General features: G+C 39.2%; 1 protein-coding gene across 6 annotated transcripts in view; it reads right to left on the bottom strand.

Annotated features, from left to right (window-relative positions):
* The window catches only part of NTM (neurotrimin), a gene marked incomplete at both ends in the record, with an annotated part of 1,054,156 nt that overhangs the window by 191,029 nt on the left and 837,395 nt on the right, over positions 1 to 25,732 (bottom strand). For all 6 annotated transcript variants that reach the window (XM_080696432.1, XM_080696433.1, XM_080696434.1 and 3 more), the window contains one exon: positions 14,245 to 14,477. In XM_080696432.1, coding sequence (XP_080552558.1) covers positions 14,245 to 14,477 — 233 coding nt within the window. The remainder of the gene's footprint in view (positions 1 to 14,244; positions 14,478 to 25,732) is intronic.

Raw genomic sequence — 25,732 nt, 5'->3', positions numbered from 1 at the left:
AAGGAATTGACTCGCTCCAGCTTCAAGAAATCTTCAGGGTCCCACCATGTCTGGAATGATCACTTTGTGTGTGTGTGTGTGGTACTGGGGTTCCTGGAAGCCCTTCTTCCTCTGGGCTACACTCCCAGACCTTTTTTTTTTTTTAAATTTGGAAACAGGGTCTCTTAAGCTAGAAATTCTGGCTTCGAACATGCGCGATCCTCCTGTCTCCGCCTACCAAGAGTGGGGATTACAAGTGTGTGCCACCATACCTGGTTTGAAATGATCACTCTTGTGCAAATACAGAAAAGATGTATGAGGGGAGCAGAGTGAACTTGGGCAGATGAGTTATTTTATTTTCATTCTAACACTTAAACAATGAAATGCCAGCTGATCAATTTCAGAAGGCTTATATGGGTTTAACCTTCTGAGACAGGGAGGCCCTAATTCCAAACTCAGGGAGGACTCTCTTTCTTGGTGCTCATGTTCTCATACATTGCTCCATCCTAAGAGCTCCCCCATCTCCTTTTATTGTCATTCACACTGTACATGTCATTATACATCCTGATCATAGGGATCAGTCTCATTAGTCTTTGTAGTACTCAACACATCATAGTTATGTAGGTATAAAAGGAAAAAAAATAATCATAATGTCTTATCTTCCTTTTGCAGGGTAGGGACAAAGGGCTTAGTCAGCCAGTACCTTCAGTGTAAGGCACAATGGTAGTGCAAGCCCCCCTTTCTGAATCTCGGGTGATAAGACCCACATGAAACATGCACAAACAGATTGGTAACAACTAAGAGCGTGGTAGTGTCAAAGCTGAGTGATAGCAGCAGGTCAGAGCTCAGAAAACCAGGAGCACTAGAGGAAGGGTCCAGATGGGGAATCAAGACACAATCCAGGGAAGTTCTGAGGAACAGGGACCCACATTGGTGGCATATTTAGTATGCATTACTGATAGAAAGGATTGGATCTGTTCAAAGAATCTAGATGAAGACAAAAGAGTAGGAACCTGCAAAGCTTTCTCACTAGTAAATGATTACAAAAACGAAAGATGTTAATGTGCAGTCACACTCTGCTTCCTCGCATCTATTGGGCATCTTTCTCCAAATCAGATTAAGGGATATATCAAAACATCTATATAAAGTGTGTCTATTCAGGAATAGTTTGAATAAGTAGGTCATCTTCCCAGGTAATTATTATCAAAATTCAGACCGAAACCCAAGAGTCCTAAATCCTGAAATTTATTTCTTTCTGCTAAGCTATTCAATCCCCAAGTGAGCCAACACTGGGTTCATTGTGCAGACTCCCAATTAATCACAGTAGAAAGCACTACTTGCCAAGTGAAAATCCTCTATTTTGAATTCTTAATCCCCCACCAGCTGAGTTTACCACAAAGGCATGAATATATAATTGAGACATAAAGAAAACATGCCACCAAATTAAACTGTCCTAATTTTAAATCAATAAATTCTCTCTCAAATAACTTGAAATGAAGACCAAAAGATGAATGTTGTTCTCTGAAGACTCCCAAAGCATTGTGCCCTGAGCTGAACCCCAGCATACACCAGTGAGATTTCCTATTAACAATAGACACTTCTCTATCACAGACCATATCCAACAGGAATGTCTTAATATATACTATAAGTGGTGACACCTTAAAGTCTAAATTAGCCTGTAGATATCTGGAATGTGGAGTCTTCCCCTCTTCTGTATTGGGCTCTCAAGTAAAAGACCTAAGCACTGGTGCCCCCTTTCCTGTGGCTGTCACTTATCTTTAATAGCATCCTCATCCTCTCTGGCATAGTCATCGTGGTGACCCAGCAAAATCAATTACCATGTACTTTACTTCCCAGTACCCAAAGAAATGCACCCTAACTATACTGTGGTAAAAGAATCATTATTGCAACTTAAATTGTAAACCTAAACATTTAGCGCTTTAAAAAAATTGACCTGCTAAAAGAAAGGTCTTTGGCACTCTTTCCTCTTTATGTCTTAACTATGCAAGGGAATTGGATCCAGTGAGGATTAGACATGTTCTTTCCTTCCAAGACTTTTCTTTTCCTCTCAAGTTTCATTAACTCAGGTGCTTATCATGTTCTATTCCACTGATAGACTTTTGGATATATATCCATTGCCAAACCAATTTAATACACATTTCCTTGAAGATTAGAAGAGACATTCTGGCTAAATATCAAGGGAAACCAGTTCTCCCATATAATTCTGAGATGTAGCCTACCTTTATGGACATATGTTCACTGACTTCACCAAGCAGCCTTGTTCCTAGACAGCCATAGTGTATCCAACTCTTTTTTTTTTTTTAATGTGTCATATACTATCAAAGAGTTTTGGTCTTTGCACATGCTATTGCTCCTGTCTGGAGTTTCATCTCTTCCCCAGAGGCCCTAATTCACAATTAAAGTACTTGTGAAATGTAGCAATGTCTAATATTGCAGACAAATACACCTTTTAGTGTGTTCACTGCACTTCTATGCATAAACAAATGGATCCCTGTTATTTTATACCACAAGTTTTTGTGAGTTTTGTGATTTCTTCTATTAAACAGGACAGTAACTGTCTGATTATCTGTGTTCATAGCATCTGGATTCAACATACTGTTGAATGAGCCTGGAGTGGTGGCACACGCTTGTAATCCCAAATGAAACCCAATGGGTATCATTTGGGAGGCTGAGACAGGAGGATCATGGTTCGTGGACAGCATCTGCTACTTAGTGAGGCCTTTAGCAATCAGTGAAGCTCTGTTTCAAAAATAAAGAATATAAAATAGGGGTTGGGGTGTAGCTCAGAGGCAGAATGCCCCTGAGTTCCACCCCAAGTATTGCAAAAAAATTTTTTTACAAAAATACTGTTGAATGGAACTAAAAGATGTCAGCTGACCATCCTCATGTCAACACCAGAGAGACTGAAAGTCTTCAGCACCTATATCTGCCCAAACACTGAGAAGCTAAGCCTTTTGCCTTTTTCACGAAGGTAAGAATGATTTGTGTCTTTCTTTTGTGCACCTTAGAGTGTTTTTATGTGACACTAAGATCGATGGCATTTCCCTGGGTATCAATGTATACAAACCCTAGAAGTGTAACCTGATAAAACTTTCAGAGATATGGTAGTGAGGACATTACCACAGGATTAGCCAGATCTGTACCAGTTGCTCATAAAACCATTAATAGACATTGCAACTCTTAAGCCTCAAAAAGAATGAAATACTTAGGCAGAAATATAGCCAAGAAAGTGAAATAACTCTACAGTAAAAACTACAGAACACTTAAGATAGAAATCAAAGAACTTAGAAGGTGGAAAGATAGCTTATCTTCATGATATGCAAAATAAACATCATAAAATGGCTGCATTAACAAAATCTATACACAAATTCAGTGCAATTTTTATTGAAATAACAATGCCATACTTCACAGAAATAGAAAAAAAGCTGTCCTGAAATTCATACAAAAACCAAAAGACCCAGAATACCGAAAGCAATTCATAGAAAAACAAAAACAAAAAAAACAAACAAACATGCTGGAAGCATCATAATACCTGACTTCAAACAATACTGCAAAGCTATAGTAATAAAAGCAATATGGTACTGGCAAAATAACAGACAAAAGGATCAATGGAACAGAACAGAAGATATAGGAACAAACTCTCTTACCTATAGACACTGATTATTTTACAAAGGGGCCAAATACATACTTTAGAGAAAAATACAGCCTTTTTAACAAATGGGGCTAAGAAAACTGGTTAGCCATCTATAGAGGAATGAAGTTAAACCCCAAACTCTCCCCTACACAAGTCAACTCAAGATAAATAAAAGACCTACAAATTAGGCCTGGAGACTATACATCTACTAGAAGAGGGCATAGGACCAACTCTCTAACATGCAGGCACCTATAGAGACTTCCTCAATATGATACCCAAATCTCAGGAAATAAAAACAAAATTCAACAAATGGAATGATATCAGATTAAAAAGCCTCTGTGTATCAAATAAACCATTATGAACCTAAAAAGACAATAGAATGGGAGAAAATCTTCTCCAGGTACTTCTCTGATCAAGAATTAATATCTAAAATATATACTTTAAAAATCTTAATATTAAAAGAAAAATAACCTAATTAGGAAAAGACAAAAAATAAAATAAATATTTCTTAAAAGAATAAATACAAAGGACCAATAAATACATAAGAAGGGTTTAAAATTGTTAGTAATCAAGGACAGTCAACACTGACATTCCACCTAACTCCAGTTAGAATGCCAAGCATCAAGAAACAAACAATAAAATAAGTGATGTGAGCATGTTTGCCTCTATCATTTTATACTCCATTAAGATGTATGACTACAATTCACTTATAAAAGTAAAGAATACAAACAAAAATCAATGTTGGCAAGGATGGAGGAAAATATGAACCCCTAAGCGCTGTCGGTAGGATTGCAAATTATACAGTTATATTATGGAGTTCCTTAAAAGACTGGGAAGGAGGGATGGGGAGGGAATGGGGTGGGGATTGGGTAAGGGCTAACTGGGTGGATGTGTGTGTATATATATATATATATATATATGTCTACACAAGTCTTCTATCCTATTAAGATGTATGAATACAATGCACCAATAAAAAAAATTAAAGACTGAAAATGGAGCCACCATATTAAGCAGTCATACCAATCTTGGGGATCTTTTCAAAGGAATTGAAGTCACATTACTATAGGGATACATGCATTTCCATGCTTATGGTGGCACAATTCCTGTTAACCCAACTATAGAACGAGCCTAAGTGTCTTTCAACAGAGGAATGGATTATGAAATTATGGTGTATATACATACAATGGAATTTTACTCAGCCATAAGAAAGAACACAAGTATGTCATTTGCAGAAAGAATTGATAGAACTCCAGGATATAATTCTAAGTGAGATTAGCCAGTCACGAAAGTAAAGTCTCATATGTTTTCACTCATAGGTGGAAGCTAGAAAAAAACTGGGAAATAAAAAGGATTTCAGATTAATAAGGGGAAATACTAGCTGAATGGGGAGGGGGATTAGAGGAGGGAGGTGAGAAGAAGAAATGGATATCTGATGATGGTAAAATTCAAATAATCTTTTGCTCATATATGAAGCTCTCTGTGTCGATGTAGATAATCTATGGGGGCTGGGAGCAGGGAGAGACCCAGAGGAAAAAACGCAATGATTACTGTGTGCATGTATGTATTAATCACTCTAAACCTCGCTGTAATATATAGTTACAATGCAACAATAAAAATAAAAATGAAAAATATTTGCTTCAACTTCAAGTTGAATGATCAGTGAGAATAGGACACTACAGGAATATATCTTAAAAATGCTGATATTCAGGATCCCATGTTTGTTCTTTTCCCAAAATAAAGTGACAGCCTGTTTCCTTCAGAAGCTGGGGAAGGAATCAAGATCCACAAGGAATCAGAGCCACTGTTCTCTCTTTTCTAATGCTGGAATCTGAGCTAGGTCAGAGACAGCTCACACGTCCCAGGGTAAACCACCTGAGGGGCCCGGCGTGGTGGTGCACACTTGTACTCCCAGTATTCGGGAGGCAGAGACCAGAGGATCATGGTTTGTGGACAGCCTCAGATACTTAGCAAGACCTTTTGAAACTCAGTGAAACCCTGTTTCAAAAATTAAAAAAAACTGAAAAATAGGGCTGAGGGTTTAGCCCTATTTTTTAGTCAGAGGTACAATGCCCCCGGGTTCCTTCCCCAGTACCATTAACAAAAAAAAAAAAAAAAAGAAAGAAAGAAAGAAAGAAAGAAAGAAAGAAAGAAAGAAAGAAAGAAGAGAAGAAAGAAAGAACACCCAAGGGATGTGATTTTAGCTCTAGAATTTTCCCGGGAGGTACTAAATGCCTACCTGGAGGGATGCCGCTGACTCCTGTAAGTACTATGAAACAGTAAGAGTGACTTGGACTCTCTCTATTACAGCCATAAGTTTAAACAAAGGAACCCTATTTCATCTACTGTTCTGAACAGACAACACCAGGAAGCAGATGCCAAGTTTTATAAACGGCTTAGAAACCATGAGAAATGACTTTTCCCCAATCGTATCAGAAGGCATGGGAAATGCCACAGTTTGCACCAATATGACTTTTATAATGGCATTTTGCTGAGGTCACTTTAGTCTTAACATACTCTGACCTACATGGTTCAACAGACAGATGCGAGTGAGTTAACTGAAATGGTAGCACTGGGCCAGGCTTTCTGACAAATTTTGTCCCTCCTTTGTTGGTAACTTCTTCAAGAAATTTAAAAACTTCCCAGGTAGAGTCATCTCATCTCCACAATGTCTAAATTGTGTAAATTAATGCAGGTAAAATGTCCTACTTCCTTGCCGTTCTCCTGGGTGCTTTAAGGAGCATTTCAATTTTGTAGTGGAATTTAATTTCCCTACTTTTTCAAAGTTCTGCCAAATTTAGACACAGAGTCTTATGATCAGACCAAATGTGCACGTTCATTTATTTCTTGAATGGGGCAGGAAGAAGAGAGGTCATTGGGAAGCGATTTGGGACTTAAGTGTGCCCCACTGTCTGCCACACAGGGCCATTGAGACCTAGCAAATGCAGACATTCCCAGAAGGTGACTTCTGTCTATGCTGAATTGGATGGTAATGTTTCCCTGACTATGGACTCAGCCAGCTTGGATGGAATTTGTAGGTAAAGTCTACTCAGCTCTCCAGGAGCTTGGTGCTGCCAGGAGGGCATGATGCCTTCTGAGCAATGTATCCAGAGAGACATTGCTCTTTGCTTTCAAAGTTAAGGATTAAATCACTATATTCCCTTTGATATTTGTGATTCAAATTTCTTTTTGCTCAGATTTAAGGTATGGGTGAGTCCATGGTGCATGGGTATTTAGAAGTAAAAAGTTATTGTTCCTGTTCCCTTAATCATAATAATGAGTTCAGTTTGACAAGGTCAATTAATTATTCAAGATTTGGAGGCAACATGATTGTGTATCAGACAGGTAATAGGAGAGAGGTAAGAGGAGGGAGAAATAAAAGGTAAATGAAGGACAGATGTGGCCAAAGCTATATGGCTTGCAAGTATCCTGCCTAGGAGCTTAGTCCCTTTCTCTCTGGAATTGAACTAACACAAGGAATGGATGTCAATGTCCTGGCTTTTTTCCTCATTCTGGTACAATTCTGAAGACATTAGTGTTTTTTCCCCTTTCACCTGAGCTTCAGAGCTGCTTGACTCCAAAGGCAGGTAATTAACTATCAAACAATAGCAGGGATTTTCAGATTAATTCTGCCTCAGAAGAAATAGGAAAACTCATTTTCACCAAACAAAAAGGAGGGGGTGATTAGATGCTCCAGTGACAAAAGGAAGACCTAGATAGGGCCTGAGAAATTGATAAAGAGGCCAAAAGCTTTTAAAAAAAATATGATTACTTTAATATCTCTGTTTTTATAAGCTCTGCCAGTCTGCTGTTCTCTATCATGCAAATGTGTGTCTAAGTGAGATTGAAAGTCCTACAGGTACAGAGGTCAAGGCCCAGAACTCAGTTTTCCATGCATGAATAAGGAGGACCTCTTTCTGAGTTTTGCAGAGACCCATAGCAGGGTTTTGCTATATCAATGTTCACAGATTCTTGGAAGCAAAAACAGGGCTATACAGATGTCTTCTCAAGCTATACTAAATCTAAAAAATGGCTTGGTCCCACTAAGCATTTTATCCAACCTGTATTTTCCAAAATCTGAATCCTTTCAGGAAAACAATAAAGAAAGGAAGATGGCTAATTTAGGCATAAAAAACCTTGGTTGGGCGGAAGATCAAGAGGATGAAAGCCCTGAAATATCCAGCTGGAATCTAGAAGCAGTCACTTATTAATTGTACTGATAAAGCAGAAAACTCCCAAGGTTAAAGGAATTCAAATCATTAAATTCATATTTTAATAAATCGTAGATCTGGATCCCTTTCACTCAAGTCTAAAAGATTACATACTGGCTGCCTAGCTGGGTACGCAATTCTTTATGTATTATTTTCTTGTTTTTCACATTTTGATTGATGTATTCAAGGCATCTCCAAGTCCAAAAGTCTAAGTATCTGAACACAACTACCTCTACTGAGAAACCTATTTTATCATGTGATGCTGAGGATGTACACGTGTCAGCCTTCCACAGTGATCCAAGGTGGAAATTTTATGGGTGAGTTCCTCTCTTCTTTCTCCCTCAACCAGCCCCCAAGCTTTTCCTAACTCCTTCAAATCTATCTTTGGACACTAAACTTTCTTTTTTTTTCCTACCTTAAGAAAGTCACTGGGTTTTTTTTAATCTTCTTCAATAATTCTATTTTGCTTTATAAAGATATTCTTCTTTTCTAATTTCTATCCTCTCTCCAAAATTCCATTTTCTTTTTCCACACCATTACTCATCTTCAAATTCTGGAGAACTAGTCTAGTTTTAATACCTGGTGGACCCTACTACAAGCTACTGATAGTATTGTCCAATACAACTTTCTATGTTGGCAATCATATAATGTTCTGGTATATGCACTGTCCAAAGTGGTAGCACGGGTTGCATAAGGCTTCTAAAGCACAGAAAATATAGTTTGTGTGATTTAAAATGTAACTCTCTAATTTTTCTTGATTTTTGCTAATTTATTTTCAAGTAGTCACTGTGACAGGTAGCTACTTTGCTCAGTTATCTTCTTTCTTTTTTTTTTTTTGTTTTTTTTTTTTGTTTGTTTTTTGAGGTACTGACAATTGAACCGGGTGGAGGTGATCTACCAAAGAGCCTTTTTTGATTTTGAAATAGGATCTTGCTAAGTTGTACAGACTGGCCTTGAACCTTGATTCTTCTAAATCAGCTTCCCTAGTACTGGGGCTACAAACAAATGCCACTACCTCAGCTCAGTTATCTTTTCAATCTTCCCCTTCCTGCTATCTTCTCTTCTACATCCCTTTCACACTGTTTCCCAGGCCATGCTCCTCCCCAGTGATGGCCCTTGTTCCTAGTTTGCCCAGTGGGACATTTACCTGTGTGATGGCCTGGGCTATGTCTCTGGCTGAAAGACTGTTCTTGCTCCCTGATTCAACTTAACATGGTACAGTTTAGAGGCATTATCCCCATCTTCCTTCAGGTTGGCATCCACAGTCAGCAAGGTTGAACTCTCCTTCTACAATTCCTCCTTGGAATCTGACCCTTAAACCAATAAGGTTTCATATGTACCCTTACTCTGTCTAATATTCTCCATGGTTCTCAATAGTTGTCCCTCCAACTTCTTAGATTGCTCATTGCCTACAACAGGTAAGGACTCTTACATTAGCGGAGGCCAAACTGACCCATCTAACATTTCAAACACTTGCCCAATCCTGCTTTGTAAACTAAGCCCATGTCCATCATCAAGGGAAAGTGAAATGGTTTAGAAGAGTTTAGGCAAATCCAAAGCTACTTTAAAATGAAAAAAAAAATTAAAACAGAGTCTACAATAGGAAAACCGAATGAAAGATAAATATACTAATATAAGCAACTGAAAATGTTTTTCTTTAGCTACAAAGAGAGAAAATGCTATCAGTAGATTTTTAAAATATCTCAGAGAACAAAGCACAAAACCTAAAACTTCCTACCAGGCAAGCACATCTTAGAGTTGGAAGGACTGAAGATGCATACTGCCCAATTTCTGGGAGACACGAGGCAGGGAACCCCACACAGCCCAGCCCCTCTCACAAGTGTTTGAGCTGGTGGATCAGTATTTAGCAGCACGGAGGAGTTTGACTACCTCATAAATGAAAGAGTCTGATTTTTATATAGGTCATTTCCAAATGCTTTAAAGTGTCTAATGAGATAACATAGAGATAAGAGGATCCACAATTCAACTCTTTATAGAAGCGTTTGGAGTAGAAATTTGGCCAACAGCACCTATACTCCCAGAATTTAAATTCTTAAAGATGATTGGCCAAATGTTACACAAGGGCCTCTCCTTCAAACAAAGGTGAACTAACTTTTCAAGGGAAGATTTTTATTCCTCCTTATGTGTTAAGTGCTTAGCCAGAGTACTATATGCCAGAGCCATTTCTCAGTGATTATCTACTACATAAATAAATGAATGAGTTCATGTACAAAGGGCTATGGGTCAGCTCCTTAGGCAGATGCAAAGACTGTGTCATGGCTGTCTATAAGCACTAAACAAACTGAGTCAATTTAATGCGGAGACCTAGTGGGGTAGATGGGATATTTGATAGTCATACTCCTAGACCCTAAGTACATCTACATGATACTGTGAGAATGCTATTACCTTCTTTTTGTATGGGTTTATTTATATATGATGTTGACTAAAAATTCATACATATATACATAATAGAATATTAGTTCTTGTTGCTGCTATTTTTGTTTCTTTTAAAATGATCATAATACCATTTTGAAAACTTAATATGTCTGAATTGCATTTTAGCAATATTCTGTTCAGGTTTAAAAAGCAACTTAAGCCCACCCAGTCAGCTTCTGCTAGTGGAATTACAGCGACTGTTAATAGAATTCCAAGATAAATATATTTCAGTTTTTAATCCTAAATGGTAGTATATATTATTTCCAACACATAAATACAGGATTCTGGTTCTATTTGGTTTGTCTGATTGTTTTGAAAGGGGGAGTGAACAGGTTGACTCTGAAAAAACTATGGTCCTCTATTCATTAAAGTGTCGATAACACTCAGTCCAGGCATATTGACAATGGATTAGCTGGGGCTGAGTCTGTGTACAAGACCAATGCCTTTTTTAACCCAGCTTGTTTCCAGATCAATATACCCATCAGCATTTGAAAATTAGCCCAAGATGAGATTCCAATACTTGAGGTGGTGTGTCATGCTAAGAGGGCACCTAGCCAAGTCACAGATGTAAACACCTAGCTGTGGATTAGACATTTTCCATTAGCTTGGACGTGAGTAAGGATATAGACTATATCCTCTCACCCCTCCCAGCATCCTACCTTTTAGGGACTTAAAAGTCTCTCTTGGAGTCATATAGGATCTTTTCTCTATAATTCTAGCCATTTGCTTTAATAGCATTTATTAAATGATTAAATTGCTTAAGACACTGTAGAGAAGCATTGTATGGGTGTGTGCGGAGGGTGACCTAAGGAACAAAAGTGACAAAAATATAGTTTATTTATTTATTTATTTATTTACTTATTTGGTGGTACTGGGGGTGGAACCCAGGGGCTTTTCTACCTCTGGGCTATACTCCCAAACCTATTTTTATACTTTATTTGGAAACAGGGTCTCACTAAGTTGCTGAGAGCCTCACTAAGTAGCTGAGGCTGGCTTTGAACCTGCACAATCCTCCTGTCTCAGCCTCCCAAACGCTGGGATTACAAGCGTGTGCCACCACGCCTGGCCAGTTTTATTATTATTATTATTTAAAGAGGACTTCAGCAATTTTCATGGTCTTTTCATTTCCCAATTCCACAAAGTAATACTGCTTTCTAAAGCACATGTCTGAGCACAATTCCTAGGCTTTCATTGTTACTGCTAGATATTCTGCTCTAGGAAGGACTGCAGAATCACTGCCTAGCGTATATTATAGAATGTGTTGTGTCAGTGCAGCACTTGCCAAAGCTTCCCACAGAATGGTGAATCTGTATTTTGTCTATATACCTACAATAAAAATGTATTTTGCATCAAAAACATATGCATACTCAAACAAAAATCTCACGTAGTGGCTCCTACTCTGCTATTTATAATGTACTCTGATACCTTCTATGAAATTCTATTTAAAACTGCCAATGGCATGAGGCAGTTTGTAGAAAAAATTTACTTATAGAACCAATAAAAAAAGCACAACATCATAATTTCCTCTGGTGACAAAAGAATAAAAGGACAAAGCAACAAAGGCTTGGTGCCCACACTCTGACCCAGGGTTAGGTGCTTCCACAGAGCCACTGTTCTCATCTCTGCCCAAGCCAGGCCTGATGCTCCTCTCCTTCTAGCACGTCGTCTTCTCACTACTGCTCACCCTATCTTGCTCTTCCCAGTTTTGATTCACAATTCAAGTTTTGACTTTTTCTCCTTCTCACAGCTACTTTCCCTCAATCATTTCAGTTCATTGAGTTTTTCCTTCTCAAGCCACACTCTCCCATTTTTTCCTCCTGATCATCCCAGGACTCTCTATCCTTTTTCAGGCATGCTGACAGAAAATGCTGGCAGTGGGGGCCTCCAGGAGAGAAGTTCTGGCCCTGCACCTGCCATTTAGCTGGATAAAGAGAACCTGGAATCAGGTTGGAAAAGAAACTCTAACAGAGCAGCTAGCATTTCATTGCTTGGTGGCTATAACTTCAGAGGTAATAAAATGTTTTTTAATTCACTGTAAAAGTTGTGGGATTGTAAATTAGAACAACCACTATGGAGATGAGTGTGGAGATACCTCAAAAGACAAGAATGCAACCATCATATGACTCAGGTATACCATTCCTTAGTGTCTTTCTAAAAGCAATAATGTTAGAATACTATAGTGATATATACATACCTATGTTTATAGCACCACAATTTACAGTATCCAAATTATAAAACCAACCTAAGTGTGTCCATTAAAAGGTATATAATTATATACATGTTGGTATATTACTCAGCCACAAAGAAGAACATAATTATGTCACTTACCAATAAATGGATAGAACTAGAGAATATTATGCTAAATGTGATCAGCAAGTCTCAGAAAGTCAAGGGTCATATGTTTTCTCTCATATGTGGAAAATAAAGAAAAAAAAAAAAACAAAAAAAGAGTTAAAATAGGAGTTAAACTTAAGTTAAATTAGGAGATAGACCAGTAGAATAGTTGGAGGTGATTGGAGGAGAAAGGTAGGGAGAAGAAAAAATAAGGCATGAGAAATGAAACAGTTCAAATAATGTTATGTCTATACATGAAGGTATCACTCCCAATCTCGCTAACATGTACGGAGAAGGAGTGAAGTGGGAACGACGAAGGAAATATATCAAGTGCTAAGTACAAGTTATGTTTGCATTACTTTGAATCGCACTGTGCTTTAGAATTACAATGCAACAATAAAAGTACTAAAAATCAGGAAAAAAGTTAAAAATTAAAAAAAGCATTTCAAAAAGAAAAGAAAAGCTGGGCGGTAGCACATGCTTATAATCCCAGCATTTGGAAGGCTGAGATAGGTGAATCCTGGTTTGCAGACAGCCTCAGTTACTTAGTGAGGCTCTTTACAACTCAGTGAGACACTGTTTCAAAATAAAGAATAAAAAATAGGGCCGGGTATGTATCTCAGAGGTAGACTTCCCCTGGGATCCAGCCCCAATATCACACAAAAAATAAGAAAACAAGAACATGCAATAGCATAATAGCTAACGAGTAAATAGCTCTCCTATGGGCCACACCACCTCCTAGGTGTTTCGTATGTGTTATATGTAAAATTTAATCCTCACCCCAGCTTCTCTCATTGGCTTTAATTAATAGAAAGGGACTCGTGAGGCACAGTCATAACTTCATCAAGGTCTCCTAGCCAGCAAGCAGCCCAGGGTGACTGTAGGCTCTTACTCATTAAGTAAGAATCAATCCATATGTTAAATGGTGTGACACCAGTTCTGACTTGTGGGAAGAAGTGAATATCAGTCCCAATGTCTGGGAAACAGAGAGTAAAATTTAGAGAAAAACATGGTGTGTGTGTGTGTGTGTGTGTGTGTGTGTGTGTGTGTGTGTGTGTGTGCAGGCATATATACATGTGTGTGCATATGACACAGACATGCTAAGCAAACAACAACAAAAACTCAAACAACCAAACAGAAAATCTGACACAAGTTTACAGGACAAGTGTGCAATCAAAACCCAGGGCTGAGAGATGAGAGAAGATTAAAGCAAACTGGAAACGATGAGGTGGTTGGGAAGGATGTACTTGAGGTAAGATCCCAGAGCTCCTGTTTTGTTTGAAAGCTGGTCTAGGGCATGGCCTGTGTGTAGCATCAAAGAAACATAGAGATGCTGGTCTTATAGCAAGCTTGGAGAGGGATGGAACATTAAACATATGCTTAGGAGAAAAAGAGTCAAGAAAAGCAACAATTAAAAATTATTTTCTAAAATGATATATTTTTGGAATAATAATTAAAAAGTCACTTCTACTTAGTGTGGAAATTGTTGAAAAATTCAGTTTCTAATAGCAAAATGATAACCAGAAAGGTTTCTTCAATGGACAGAGCAAACATGTGTTCACTAAAGATCATGGGAGAAGTCATTAAAACAGGTTCTCAGTTCTCCAGACCTTCTAGCCAAGTCTCACCTACCTTGTACAATGAGGTGGACCCTTGAGGTCTTTGGGTGGTTGTCTGTCTGCACGGAGCAGGTGTATGGGCCTTCGTCATATACATCCACATTCTGGATCTCGATGCTGTACTGGGTTTGGGTGTTGCTCAGGAGGACCACACGAGGATCCAGGCACCACTTATCATTCCCAGCATAGAGGATGGTGCTGCGGTTTAGCCAGGCTACCCGGGTGACCCGGTTGTCAATTGTGCACCTGAAGATAAAAACCAGACAGGCAAGTCAAAGGACTTCAGAGGAATCAAGAGCTATCGGAGTGGAGTCTTCATAGCAAGGCTAAGATGTCTCCTAGCATTCCTTATCTTTCCCCCTTCCCTTCAGTAAACATACATGGATTTTCTTTTATTTGTCATGGGTAGAACTTTCTGGAAATCAGAGGCAGAGAATTATAGCCTCAGGACATTGGTTGTCTTGGATTTCTAGGTCCTGAGGAATTTGGTGCTTAAAAAAACATCTGAGTAAAACATTGTTTCAAATAAGTTCTTGGTTATAATCTAGAGGCATTTTGCATGTCAGAATAACTGGGCCGTTCCAGCTCTTTTGGACTTCCTTTGACTCAAGGGTTTCCAGTAAATGGATGACTGTAATCCCTCCCATGACTGCCTAGGCTTTTGGGGTATACTAAGTCCTTCAATACTTATAACAGCCTTGTGGGGTATTCTGTTGGTAGAACAGAGAAACGAAATAAGTCTCCAATTTACACAGTTAATGTGTGCTAGTTCAGAAACCCAGCTTTTAACTACTAACTATCATTCCACTCATCTCAGAATAGCAAATTCCAACAGAAGGCTTCTGAAGTCAAAACTAAATACGGACCACCACCATTGCTATTTATCTTCATTATACTCAGGGGAAGAAATGTTCAATTATCGCTAGACTAAAGGCATTTTCCCAAATCTCAAAACTGCACATTTAAAAATAGATTTCCTTTCTTTTATTTTTGCATCTGGAGTCCTCAAATTGTGGTAGCTTCCTTCTCTTTTCTATATTTTAAAATTTTCCAGAGACTCTCACCAAGTCATCATATCTTTCTGTCTGTATTTATTTCCCTCCCTCAATATACCAGGTATGCTCTATGGCCTCAGGCTAAATTCACAAGCACAGTGTCCTGATTCTAACGACAATGCTGGAAATAGCGATGTTGTGCAGTATGTATAATAGCGCCTCAAATTTATACATTCTTTTGCAGTGTACAAAGCACTTTTATATTCATACTGTTTCATTTGATTCCTGCAGTAAACCTGTGAGTTCGATGCTCTCACCTATTCTCTGCTTCAAAGACCAGGACTTTAGAGTCCAAGTGGTCTGGATCTTGCCCAGAATGAGAGCTAGGAAACCAATGAGTCAGACCATTATTCACCCAGTTTTTCTAATTGTTGGTCTTAAAAAAAAAAAAAAAGCTGCTTTTTTCAGTGGGAGGGTTTTTATGATTATCGAATTCTGAGAATGATCTGTGACATAAAAAATAATCTAAGAGTTACTACTGAGCATTTCCCCCTTGCTATTTCTAGCTTCCCCAGGCAGCCAGTCTCTCTTCAGTTGAGACATTCTGTACCGTGCATCCTTTCCTCTTTACTTGTTTAAATGTCACATCCCATGGAAGGGCCACTCAAGTACAGGTGGATGCCTTTCTGAGAGCTCCTATGGAGAAAAATGCTCAACCAGAAACACCTTTGCTCTAGTGTCCAGCAAGCTTTGTGCTTAGTGCATTTTCTGGCAATGCAGGAGAGATGCAGGGTCTCACTGGCATCACTGTGTCCTACAGCATGGAGATGATAGAAGACCTAGTCAAGGAAAGGTCATGAGACTAATTCAGAAAGTAGGTATGTACCACTTATGTTAGAATCACATAAGAGGGGTATAACCTTTATCATCCCCTTCTACTGATTCAGAATCTTTAAGAAGCCATAAAAAAACAAATTTATAACAATAGCTCAGTTGGGTCATATAGACACTAAAGTTTGAAAGCCTCTGTTATAGCACAGTGTTCCTAGGGGCACCTACATAATTTATGGGGCCTGGTACAAAAAGAAAATGCAGATATATTTGTTCAAGAATTAGTAATGGTGATATCATTTGTAGCATTTGCATAAGAACTTACCATTAATAATGGTACAAGTTCTACAGACTTGTCTATACTTATGAATTCTCCAGGGATCTTATTGAAAAGTAGATGCTGAATCAGCATATCTGAGGTATGGAACCTGATTCTGCATCTTTAGTAAGCTCTCAGGTGATGTAAGTGCTACTGGTCCCTGAGCTATTTCTCTCTCTCTCTCTCTCTCTCTCTCTCTCTCTCTCTCTCTCTCTCTCTCTCTCTCTCTGTCCTTTTTTATTTTGAAATAGATTCTCACTAAGTTGTGAAAGGCCTCACTAAGTTGCTGAGGTTGTCTACGAACATATGACCTTCCTGTCTCAGTCCCTCAAATTCTGAGATTACAAGCGTGCACTACAACACCCGGCTGGGTTATTTCTAAAGATGAACTGTGTATACTTTAGCTCTTGCAAATCATGGAGCTAGCACTTGGCTATGCAAAAGTGTGATTAAACAAATAGCAATGTCACTATCACCTGGGACCTTGTTTGAAATGCAGAATCTGAAGCCTCACATCAGAGGTAATGAATAGGAATCTGCATTTTAATAAGATCTGCAGGTAACTACAATGCACATAGAGTTTGGATGGGTCAAGAGTGTACTCCACGCCTTCTTTGAGGCTTTCATAATACCCAGAATACACTCTGAGAGTGAACGAGATAGAAGGGTAGCCAGTGGAGAATGCTTCTAACACTACCTTTTCCTTATATACCTCCCAGATCCAATGATTTTTCTTCTGGGGCTGTCTTGCTTGAAGCATAGATTTGGAACCGCATAGGTTTGACATCTCTCAAGAAGTATAATACACTCCATAGCTTGATTTACCAGTAATGTACCTATTGAAGACCTTAGGAACAGTTATTGCTCTGTTCTTTGTCTAGGTCCCATTGGCCACATTCATGGCCAATGCTTATTGAACACATATTATTGTAAACTAAGTACTATTAAGCTCACTGCATGCAGTCGCATTATCACAAAAACTTGGTTATGTTTACTTATTGTTACCAATTTGCAGATGAGATTTCAGAAGTTTAAGAAACATCTATGTTGACTACAGTCACATTAGTATTGGGTCACATTCACCTCAATTGTTTCTTTGTTTTGTTTCTCAAATTCAGTGTTCTTGAATTTCCTTGTAGTGTTTCAAAAGAAAACATCTAAAGGAGTGGTTCTCAAAATCAACATGAATCATAATCACCTTGACAACTGGAAAAAACAGACATGACTAGGTCTCTACCCCTAGATTTCTGATAAAGCAGTCCCAAGGTGGGGCCTGTGAAACCCCAAGGAGTACCAATGCTCCTGGTCTGAAGACTAAATGTTGAGAGCCTTGAATTTAGATACCTGGTTTCTGGTGAAATAACAGCAGCTGAATGAATGGGCCCTAGGAAATAATGCTTGTTGTAAACAATTTCCCATTATTTTTCATGAGAGAACTTTCTTGTAATGACTATGTTCTGGGGAGTCAGAAGCAGACTCTTAGTTATCTTTTTTTTTTCTCCTTCCAGCTAATATTTGACTAGATACCAGTTAAAAGTCTCCAGTACAGGAAATGCTGACCATAAGACTCTAAACTGCATGAATAACTGTTGTTGATGGTCACAATAACCGGGGCCACACAAACCTCAAGAAGAACACAGGAAGGCTGTCTTGAGCTTCCTCATGAGCATCTAATTATTGGAAATAGACTAAAATGGAAGTCTTTCCACCATGCTGCATTGCATTACAGGGGGAAAAAAAGGTTCCTGTATAGATACACGAATGCTCCAAGCACAGCCAATTACCAGCACCTCTATGCAGCCTCTGTGATATACTACTGAAAAGCTGGCACAGCTTCAGCTGCGGTTTTGGGCACACCCAAGGTCATGTTTAGATGTCCAAACTGTCACTGCGGGATATCAGTCTTGCTGAGTCTCCACGGAATTAACACTGGTTTCTGCAGAGATGGATCACAAAGGTAACTTGGCAGCCAACTCCTGTCACCTCCTCATACCTGCCCCCATCTATCTGTCTCATTTATCCAGTCTCCATAACAATGCAGAGAAGACATTTCTCCTAGGTTAAACTTTTTAAAAAGTCAAAATGAGCATAATTGTTCTCTCATAACAAATGCTTTGGTTGGTGAGAAGCAGGCGATAATTTGGTGTTGGGAAATTCAGCCAACAGATTTACTCTTTTCAGACATATTGTTCTTAATATAATTCTTCTACAAAATTTCTTCTAAAGCACACCATAGTATTTCACCTTATTTAAGAAGGCAAATAAATATATGATTAACTAGAAGTAAGTACAATTTCACACTCATCTATTCCTTACAAGTGAGCAAAGCCCAAGATGGCCACATTTTAGATACCAGGGAAGCAGTCATAGGTCAACAAGATGCAGGCCAGGAAGAGACATGGGAGACGGAAGAGTAGGCAGAGCTCAGACCAAACCTTAGAAGTCTCTTAATCTTGAGATATACTACAATTTTGAGAGATACTAACCTCCCACATCATCATCTTTTCCACCCAACTCATATGCAAATAATAGAAGAACAGCTTTTATGCACCTAAGGATTCTGGAGTGGGCCCTGGAACTCCCAGCTCCCCCCAACACTAACTTTAACACCTGACCACCAGCTACTTCTGTATGCCAGAATTCTAGCCCATGGCCATCAGCTTTGGTGTTGCTGTGAATAATTTTTCCATCATCACCAATCCAGCAGCCCTCTGCCCCGCACATGGCTTTAGTGGACAGGCCATGGCTAGGACTACTTAGCATCCTGGCCAAATCCAGACACAAAGAGACAGAAAGCCTGCAGATGGGGAACATTTGTCTAATATTTTAATGCAGAAACACTGCCTTTCTTAGTGTGCCTTTTTGTCCATTTTTGCCTTTTATGGAGAAGTTCAATCTAGAAACATCCAGAGAATAGGCCCATTCTTCTGTGCATGTCCCACCTATGTCTAATGTGAATGCATTTTTTTCAGTGCTGAAAATCTCCATTTATATTTGGCCAAAAGAGAATTCAGCCACATTAACACATGCCTAGGCATATACTGGAGAATGGAATATGGTAGAGAAACCCTTCATACTTTTAATTTTTAGCAGCTGTATCTACTGTCCCAAAGCTCTGAAAATGTAGCCCTCTATATCCTTAATGTCTTGCTGATGAATGGTGGCTTTATCATTCACATTGCTTTATATAGAAAGGAACAGCACAAAATGGTTAAGCAAGCCCAGGTTGTGTGTTACAAAAATAAAACCATAAAAGTACTGACTCCAGGCTCCCAGCTACTTTTGGAATTTGGATGAGAGGGGAAAGAGAGAGGGGCTGAAGGGAGAGATAAGAACATGGGATTTGGAAGAAAAATAGGGCAAAATTATCTGTTTGGAACTTCTAAAGACAGGCAAAGAGAGTGTTGTAATAAAGAGAAAGATTATTGAAGAAAGAAAAATCTAAGCTTGCCCTTTCTTAATCGCACCTGCCTGAAGATCTGAAGGCAATAATGGATCCAGACAGTGCAATCCAACCGTTCCTTCTATCAAATGGCCCTTTAACAGCCTTTGAAAGGCAGCACGCTTGAGACCACAGCAAAATAAGTGCTTCCATCCTTCACAGCACCTGGTCACAATCGCCTCTTATCACACTGAAATGCTCCAGCTGGCCCTAAGTTTAGTTACTCTGAGCATTTGGCCTGTGCCCCACCCCACCTCAAGTTTCAGAGCAAAATGTTCCAAGATGAATTGCTCAGAATATACCCATACTCAGATCCAGGGGACTGGGACTCACCCCATCTGCATCTTCGACATCTGTTTTTATGAGGTAGGAAAATGAGAAACAAATAAGCCAGTGTACTTCATCATCAACACAATAAAATTAAGATATCAACTAATGCCCTATTTATTTAGGTTTCACAAATGTGGGAGCTAATGTTTTATTTTATTTATTTATTTATTTATTTATTTATTTATTTATTTAGGTGGTACTGGGGTTCCTGGAAGCCCTTCTACCTCCGGGCTACGCTCCCAGACCTATTTTATATTTTTGAAACAGGGTCTCTTATGCCAGCGCGGCTGGCTTCGAACCTGCGTGATCCTCCTGTCTCCGCCTCCCAAGCGCGGGGATTACAAGCATGCGCCACCACGCCCGGCTGGAGCTAATGTTTTATAAGGGTCTAAACTAAGCCGGGCATGGTGGAACACGCTTGTAATCCCAGTACTTGGGAGGCTGAGAGAGGAAGATTGCAGGTTTCTGGCAAGCCTCAGCTAATACCTAGTGAGGCCTTCTGCAACTTGGTGAGACCCTGTTTCAAAATAAAAAATAAAAAATAAATAGGGCTGGGTATGTAGCTTGGAGGTAGAATGCCCCTGAGTTTCATCCCCAGCACCACACACACACACACACACACACACACACACACACACACACACAAAATAATCTAAAGTAATGCTGATATTTACAAAATTAGTTTTGATTATATAGAGACAAAAGCAGTACACTGAACTTACATGTCCTAACCATTTATGTATTGCCTCTATGTAAGAAGAGAGTTGTGTTCTATGAAATATTTCCTAATTTTGAAAATAGCAACACGATTGCCAATCCCTGGGATAGAAGCAGAGGGCAAACTTGTGATGACAGTGAAATGTCTAGAGGACAGACACAGAGCACATACCACTGGGTGAGCCTATACTTCATGAGCTAGTGGACAGTTGTGGTCAGAAAGAGGATTGGGAAGAGGGATGAGAAAAGGTATGAAGACTGGCTGCTGAATAAAAGTTCTGCCTCTGTTCTTGTGGCCTTTGGTACCTCAGGTGATCTCAACTGCATTTAATTCATCTTTACTGGAAATAACTTTTTCTTCGGCATAAGAGTTAATGGGATGATCAAATGGATCCATGGATACAAATATATTGCTTTGTATATTGTGGAATCTTAAAAATTCACAGTGCTATATAATCTATCACACATATCACTCCCTTATCCTAGTTATATTATGTGTATTAGATTGCTGACTTGATTGTAAGATCTTGAAAGGCAAGGATCATGCCTTATTTTCTCTTGTTTCCCATAGAACATTGTATAAAGTTTTAAAAAAAAGGACACAAAAGGTATCTGTCCACTAGTTAATTATTTGATTAAAATCTCCCATGTTTCACAAACTCCTAAAAAGCAAAAGATTATAAGTAAAAGTTCTCTATCTAGCAAAGGCCCAAGCTGTGAGGATAATTACTCTGTCTCTGCCAATGTGTGACTAAGAACACAAATGCCCACAACTTCCTCTAAACCTGGTCACTACTTGTAGAAATCAGCACAAAAAGGAAATCGTTTTCTATTTCATTACTGTCTTTGGTAAAAGCATGACAGCTTTGCTTCATGGACTTCCAGATAGGTTCTCCAAAGCTCACTTACCTTTCTGTTCTTCCTGCCCAAGTCAAATAAAGTAGTTTTGTAGCAAAAACCTCCACTGAGTTACATGGGCCATGACTTTTCTAAAATGAATGGCATAGCAGTTTGATTTGTACCAGTTTAAAGAATATATACTAATCCAAATCCTGAATGAAGAACAGCATGGATCAATAGTCATACATTATTTATAAGTCACAGCTAGGTCTCATATGCCAGTTTTTTATTCAATAACTCCATTATATATCCACATAGCAAAGAAGGTTCCACAGATGATCTCAGCAAGGTGAGTGCATGTCTTGCCTGCTAGAAAACCCCAAGAAAAAGTATGCAAAAGCCAGGCAACCTGGACATTTTCCTTTCCATTCTTTTCCTTCATATATGCAAAATAGTTTGAACATAGATTATTATTTCTTGACTCCTTTGTGGAGAAAGACTGTTCTTAGGGGGGAGATCTCAGAAGTACTTGAAGGTGATTTCAGTAGAAATTCCCTTTGAACTCAATCTGTCATTTGATCTTGGGCTTTAGTGTGTGATGTCTGAAAATCTCCACCCACCCTCTCTGATAACTAATTTCACATGTCAATTTGGTAGTTAGTAAAGCACTATTTCTGGGTGTGTCTGTGATGTTGTTTCCAGAAGAGAATGGCATGTGTATCAGTGGACAAAGTAAGGAAGATCCTCCCTCACCAAAGTAGGCTGGCATCATCCGATCTACTGAAAATCCTAATGAATAAAAAGACAGAAGAAGGCAAATTCTTACTCTTCCTATGAGCTAAGACATTCACCTTCTTCTGCCCTTGGACCTTGTTTCCCCTGGTTCTCAGACCTTCAGACTTCAGCTGAAGCTTACACTATAGGTGTGCGCCAATTCCTATAATGTTTAGAGAGACCAAAAAAAAAAAAAAAAAAAAAAAAAGGAAGGAAGGAAGAAATAAAGGAAAGCTGGCTTCATTGGCTCTGTCTCTCTGAAGAATGCTGAGTACACCTACGCACTCCACAAACTGCTTCAGATATGGCATGCACTAGGACACTCGGCTACTTCTCTCTTTCCTGAACACGCTCAGAATTCAGCGACTTGATGCTTTATTTGGGATGCTCTTTCTTATTGGTGTTTAGTCAAATTCCTATCCTTCTGCCAAGGCCAAGTTTAAATGTCATTTTGTATTCGAACTACCTTTTCTCTGTAATTTTATTTTATCCCTTAAGAGTGTTCTGCAAACACACTTTATTCTGTTATGTATTGGTAGCAGCAAGTTCCTGCTTCATATTTTTATAATACATGGAGCTCTGGGAAGAAAAAAATGCATATATAGTTTGAACATCTCTAATATAAATATCTGATATCTTTAACACTATAAAATCAGAAACATTTTGAGTGCCACCATGATGCTGCAAGTGGAAAATTATACACCATAAAGTGTTGTTGCATGCAAAAAAATATTTAAAATATCATACAAAGTTACTTTCAGTTTATAAAGTATTTATAAAGCAGGAATAAATTTTGTGTTCAAATGTGGGTCCCATCTCTCAGATATTTTATTATGTATATGTAAATATTCCAAAATTTTTTTAATTTGAAATACTTCTGAACCCAATCATTTTCAATCCCCTGGGCCCACATACAGACTCCTGGTTACTTTTAGTCAGTGTAAATCTTGGTGAGTGTCAAGGGAGCCAAGGAAGGTAGAGGAAACCTGCTCAAGAAAAAAGGGAAGAACATGGTGGTTCCAGCAGAGGGATAAGCATGAACAAGGCACAAAGATACTGGGGAAAGTACTGCAAAGTCTGTGGAAGGATACAGATGCGGAGTGTATGGAATAGAAGGCTTTGGTAGAGGAGAGGGGGATGAGAGATAAAACCAGTGAGCCCCGTGTTGTGACTTCTGGGAACCTGACTCACCATTGATCATATCATTAGACCACTGGGCTCCAGCTTTCCACAGGGTTCATTCAATGAGCAGAGACAGGAGATGGGGTACTGGAGTAATAAATATAGGTTCCATAAGGAATGTGCCTCCATCAAAGATCACAGCTGATAGCCCTCTACAGAGAGCCTGCCTCCCTGGTGGGACTTGCAGTCTTCTCCGGTTATCTCTTTAGGGCTAGAAATGTTAACTATTGTTGCCAGCAAAGGGATCTTGGCTATTTCTTATGATTCTCCTACACTTGGCTGCACTTTTGCAAATAACCACTTTATTCAATTCTTCTTAAGTTACCTAATCTGGGCATGATATAGTTTTCCTGCAGGAACCTTGACTATTGGAGGCAGATTGTACAATGCACCATGTGGAAGAATTTTTACTTCATCCTAAAGAAAAAGAACTGAAATAAAGAACTTTGCAAAGGCTACCTCAAAAAATCACCTAAAGTTATAAATGTCTCCAAGCTTTTCTTCTTCTTTTTCAATGGACAGCCTTACCTGGCAAGGAAGGGACTGGGAAGAAGAAATTATATTTCGGGAAACACATCCATCAATAATCTCTCCTTCATTTATTCACTGGCTCTCATCCAGTCCTCAATAGCTGTTTAGCACAAAGCCCACATTTAAGATGGGCCTACACCCAGCACCTGAACAAGTTAGACCCAGCCTGGAAGGGTATATATAATGAAAACATTACTAATTGTTGTCCCAACTAGTTATGTTTTACTATGATAATGGGTCAACCAGGACTCACTCAGACAAAATGAAATGGACAGTATACCAAGCACATTGTGCTATTTTAGAAAAGGGACTAGAAACTCACCCTGTCCCTTCTGTATCCAGAGCCTGGTGTGACTAAGAAAAATGCACCTGCCTGTCAGTCTGGTACTTGCACATGGTCCTCTTGTGAAGCAAGTGGGTTCCTCACTTCTGGCCCCAGTGCCTAGACCAGATCCATTTTTAACACTTCACAGAGATGTACTTTAAGCCCCTCTCCCAGGCCTAAATCCTGTCTCTAGCAACCACTTATCACCCTTAAGCATCGTCAATATTTAGCATATGAATAACACCAGGGTACAGAGAACCAGAACCTCAGCTTAGGAAACTGAAATCACACCTGGGACCAAGTGCTACAGAAAAACCACAACTCAGACCAAATGCAAGTGATATTTTTTTTCCATCAACAATGGTGAAGCCTATTATCCAAGCAGTCCTGTCAACATGCAGAAGAGTCTACGTGGTATTCACCCCAGTGACTATGTACATGTGTGATCATGTGCAAATATGACATTGCATAGGTAGGACTCTGTGCACATATGAACTTATTTGGGGGTGGAATGGGACAAAAAGAAAGCAATCTTACTGATACACGGCTCAATAAGAAACAGCCTGCTTTTCAAACTCTACAGTGCACAACGAGGAAGATTAGGCTGATAAAAGCTAGAATTCTAGAGTGGCAAAGGGGACTCCTGTGTTGGAGTCCTGCTCTCTTGCTTATGTGATCTTGGTTACACATTATTTTAATTTTTGGTGGTGCTACAGTATATCAGTGACTGTCTGAGGCCTAGGTAAAAACTTGTTGGTAAGTGGGCTGGCATCCTCCCAGGAGAGAAGCTGTCTGGTTATAAAGCACTATCACTGAAATCTGAGAGTGTGAGACAGAGACGAAAGAGAAGGACAGACCAACATGGGTGTATGCCCCTGAGCAGCCAGGGCTTGTCTTTCTCCATCCATGTCCTGTAAAGCTGGCAGCAGCCTCTCCTTTCCCCAGTGGACTGTGAGGAAGAAGGAGTCCCCAGGGTCTGGAAAACCTGAATTCACTAAGACAAGACAATGCAAGAATCATTAAGAGCAGAAGAGCGAATTAGATCTCTCCAGATAGTTAATTTAGGTGATGTGGTACCTCCAGGGGCAGGAAGGGGGCATGTATTCCCCAGAAAGACTAAAGCTCCCACTGTGAAGGAAATCTCTTTGCTCAGCCTGCTGCAGCTGTGAAGCCCTTCCTGGATACCTAGGTGGAAGGCCACATCATTTCCATAAT

The sequence above is a fragment of the Muscardinus avellanarius genome, assembly GCF_963383645.1.
Source record: "Muscardinus avellanarius genome assembly, chromosome: 1".
Classification (NCBI taxonomy): Eukaryota; Metazoa; Chordata; class Mammalia; order Rodentia; family Gliridae; genus Muscardinus; species Muscardinus avellanarius.
Note: the sequence above shows the minus strand (reverse complement) of the source record. Positions and strands in the feature narration are given on the sequence as shown.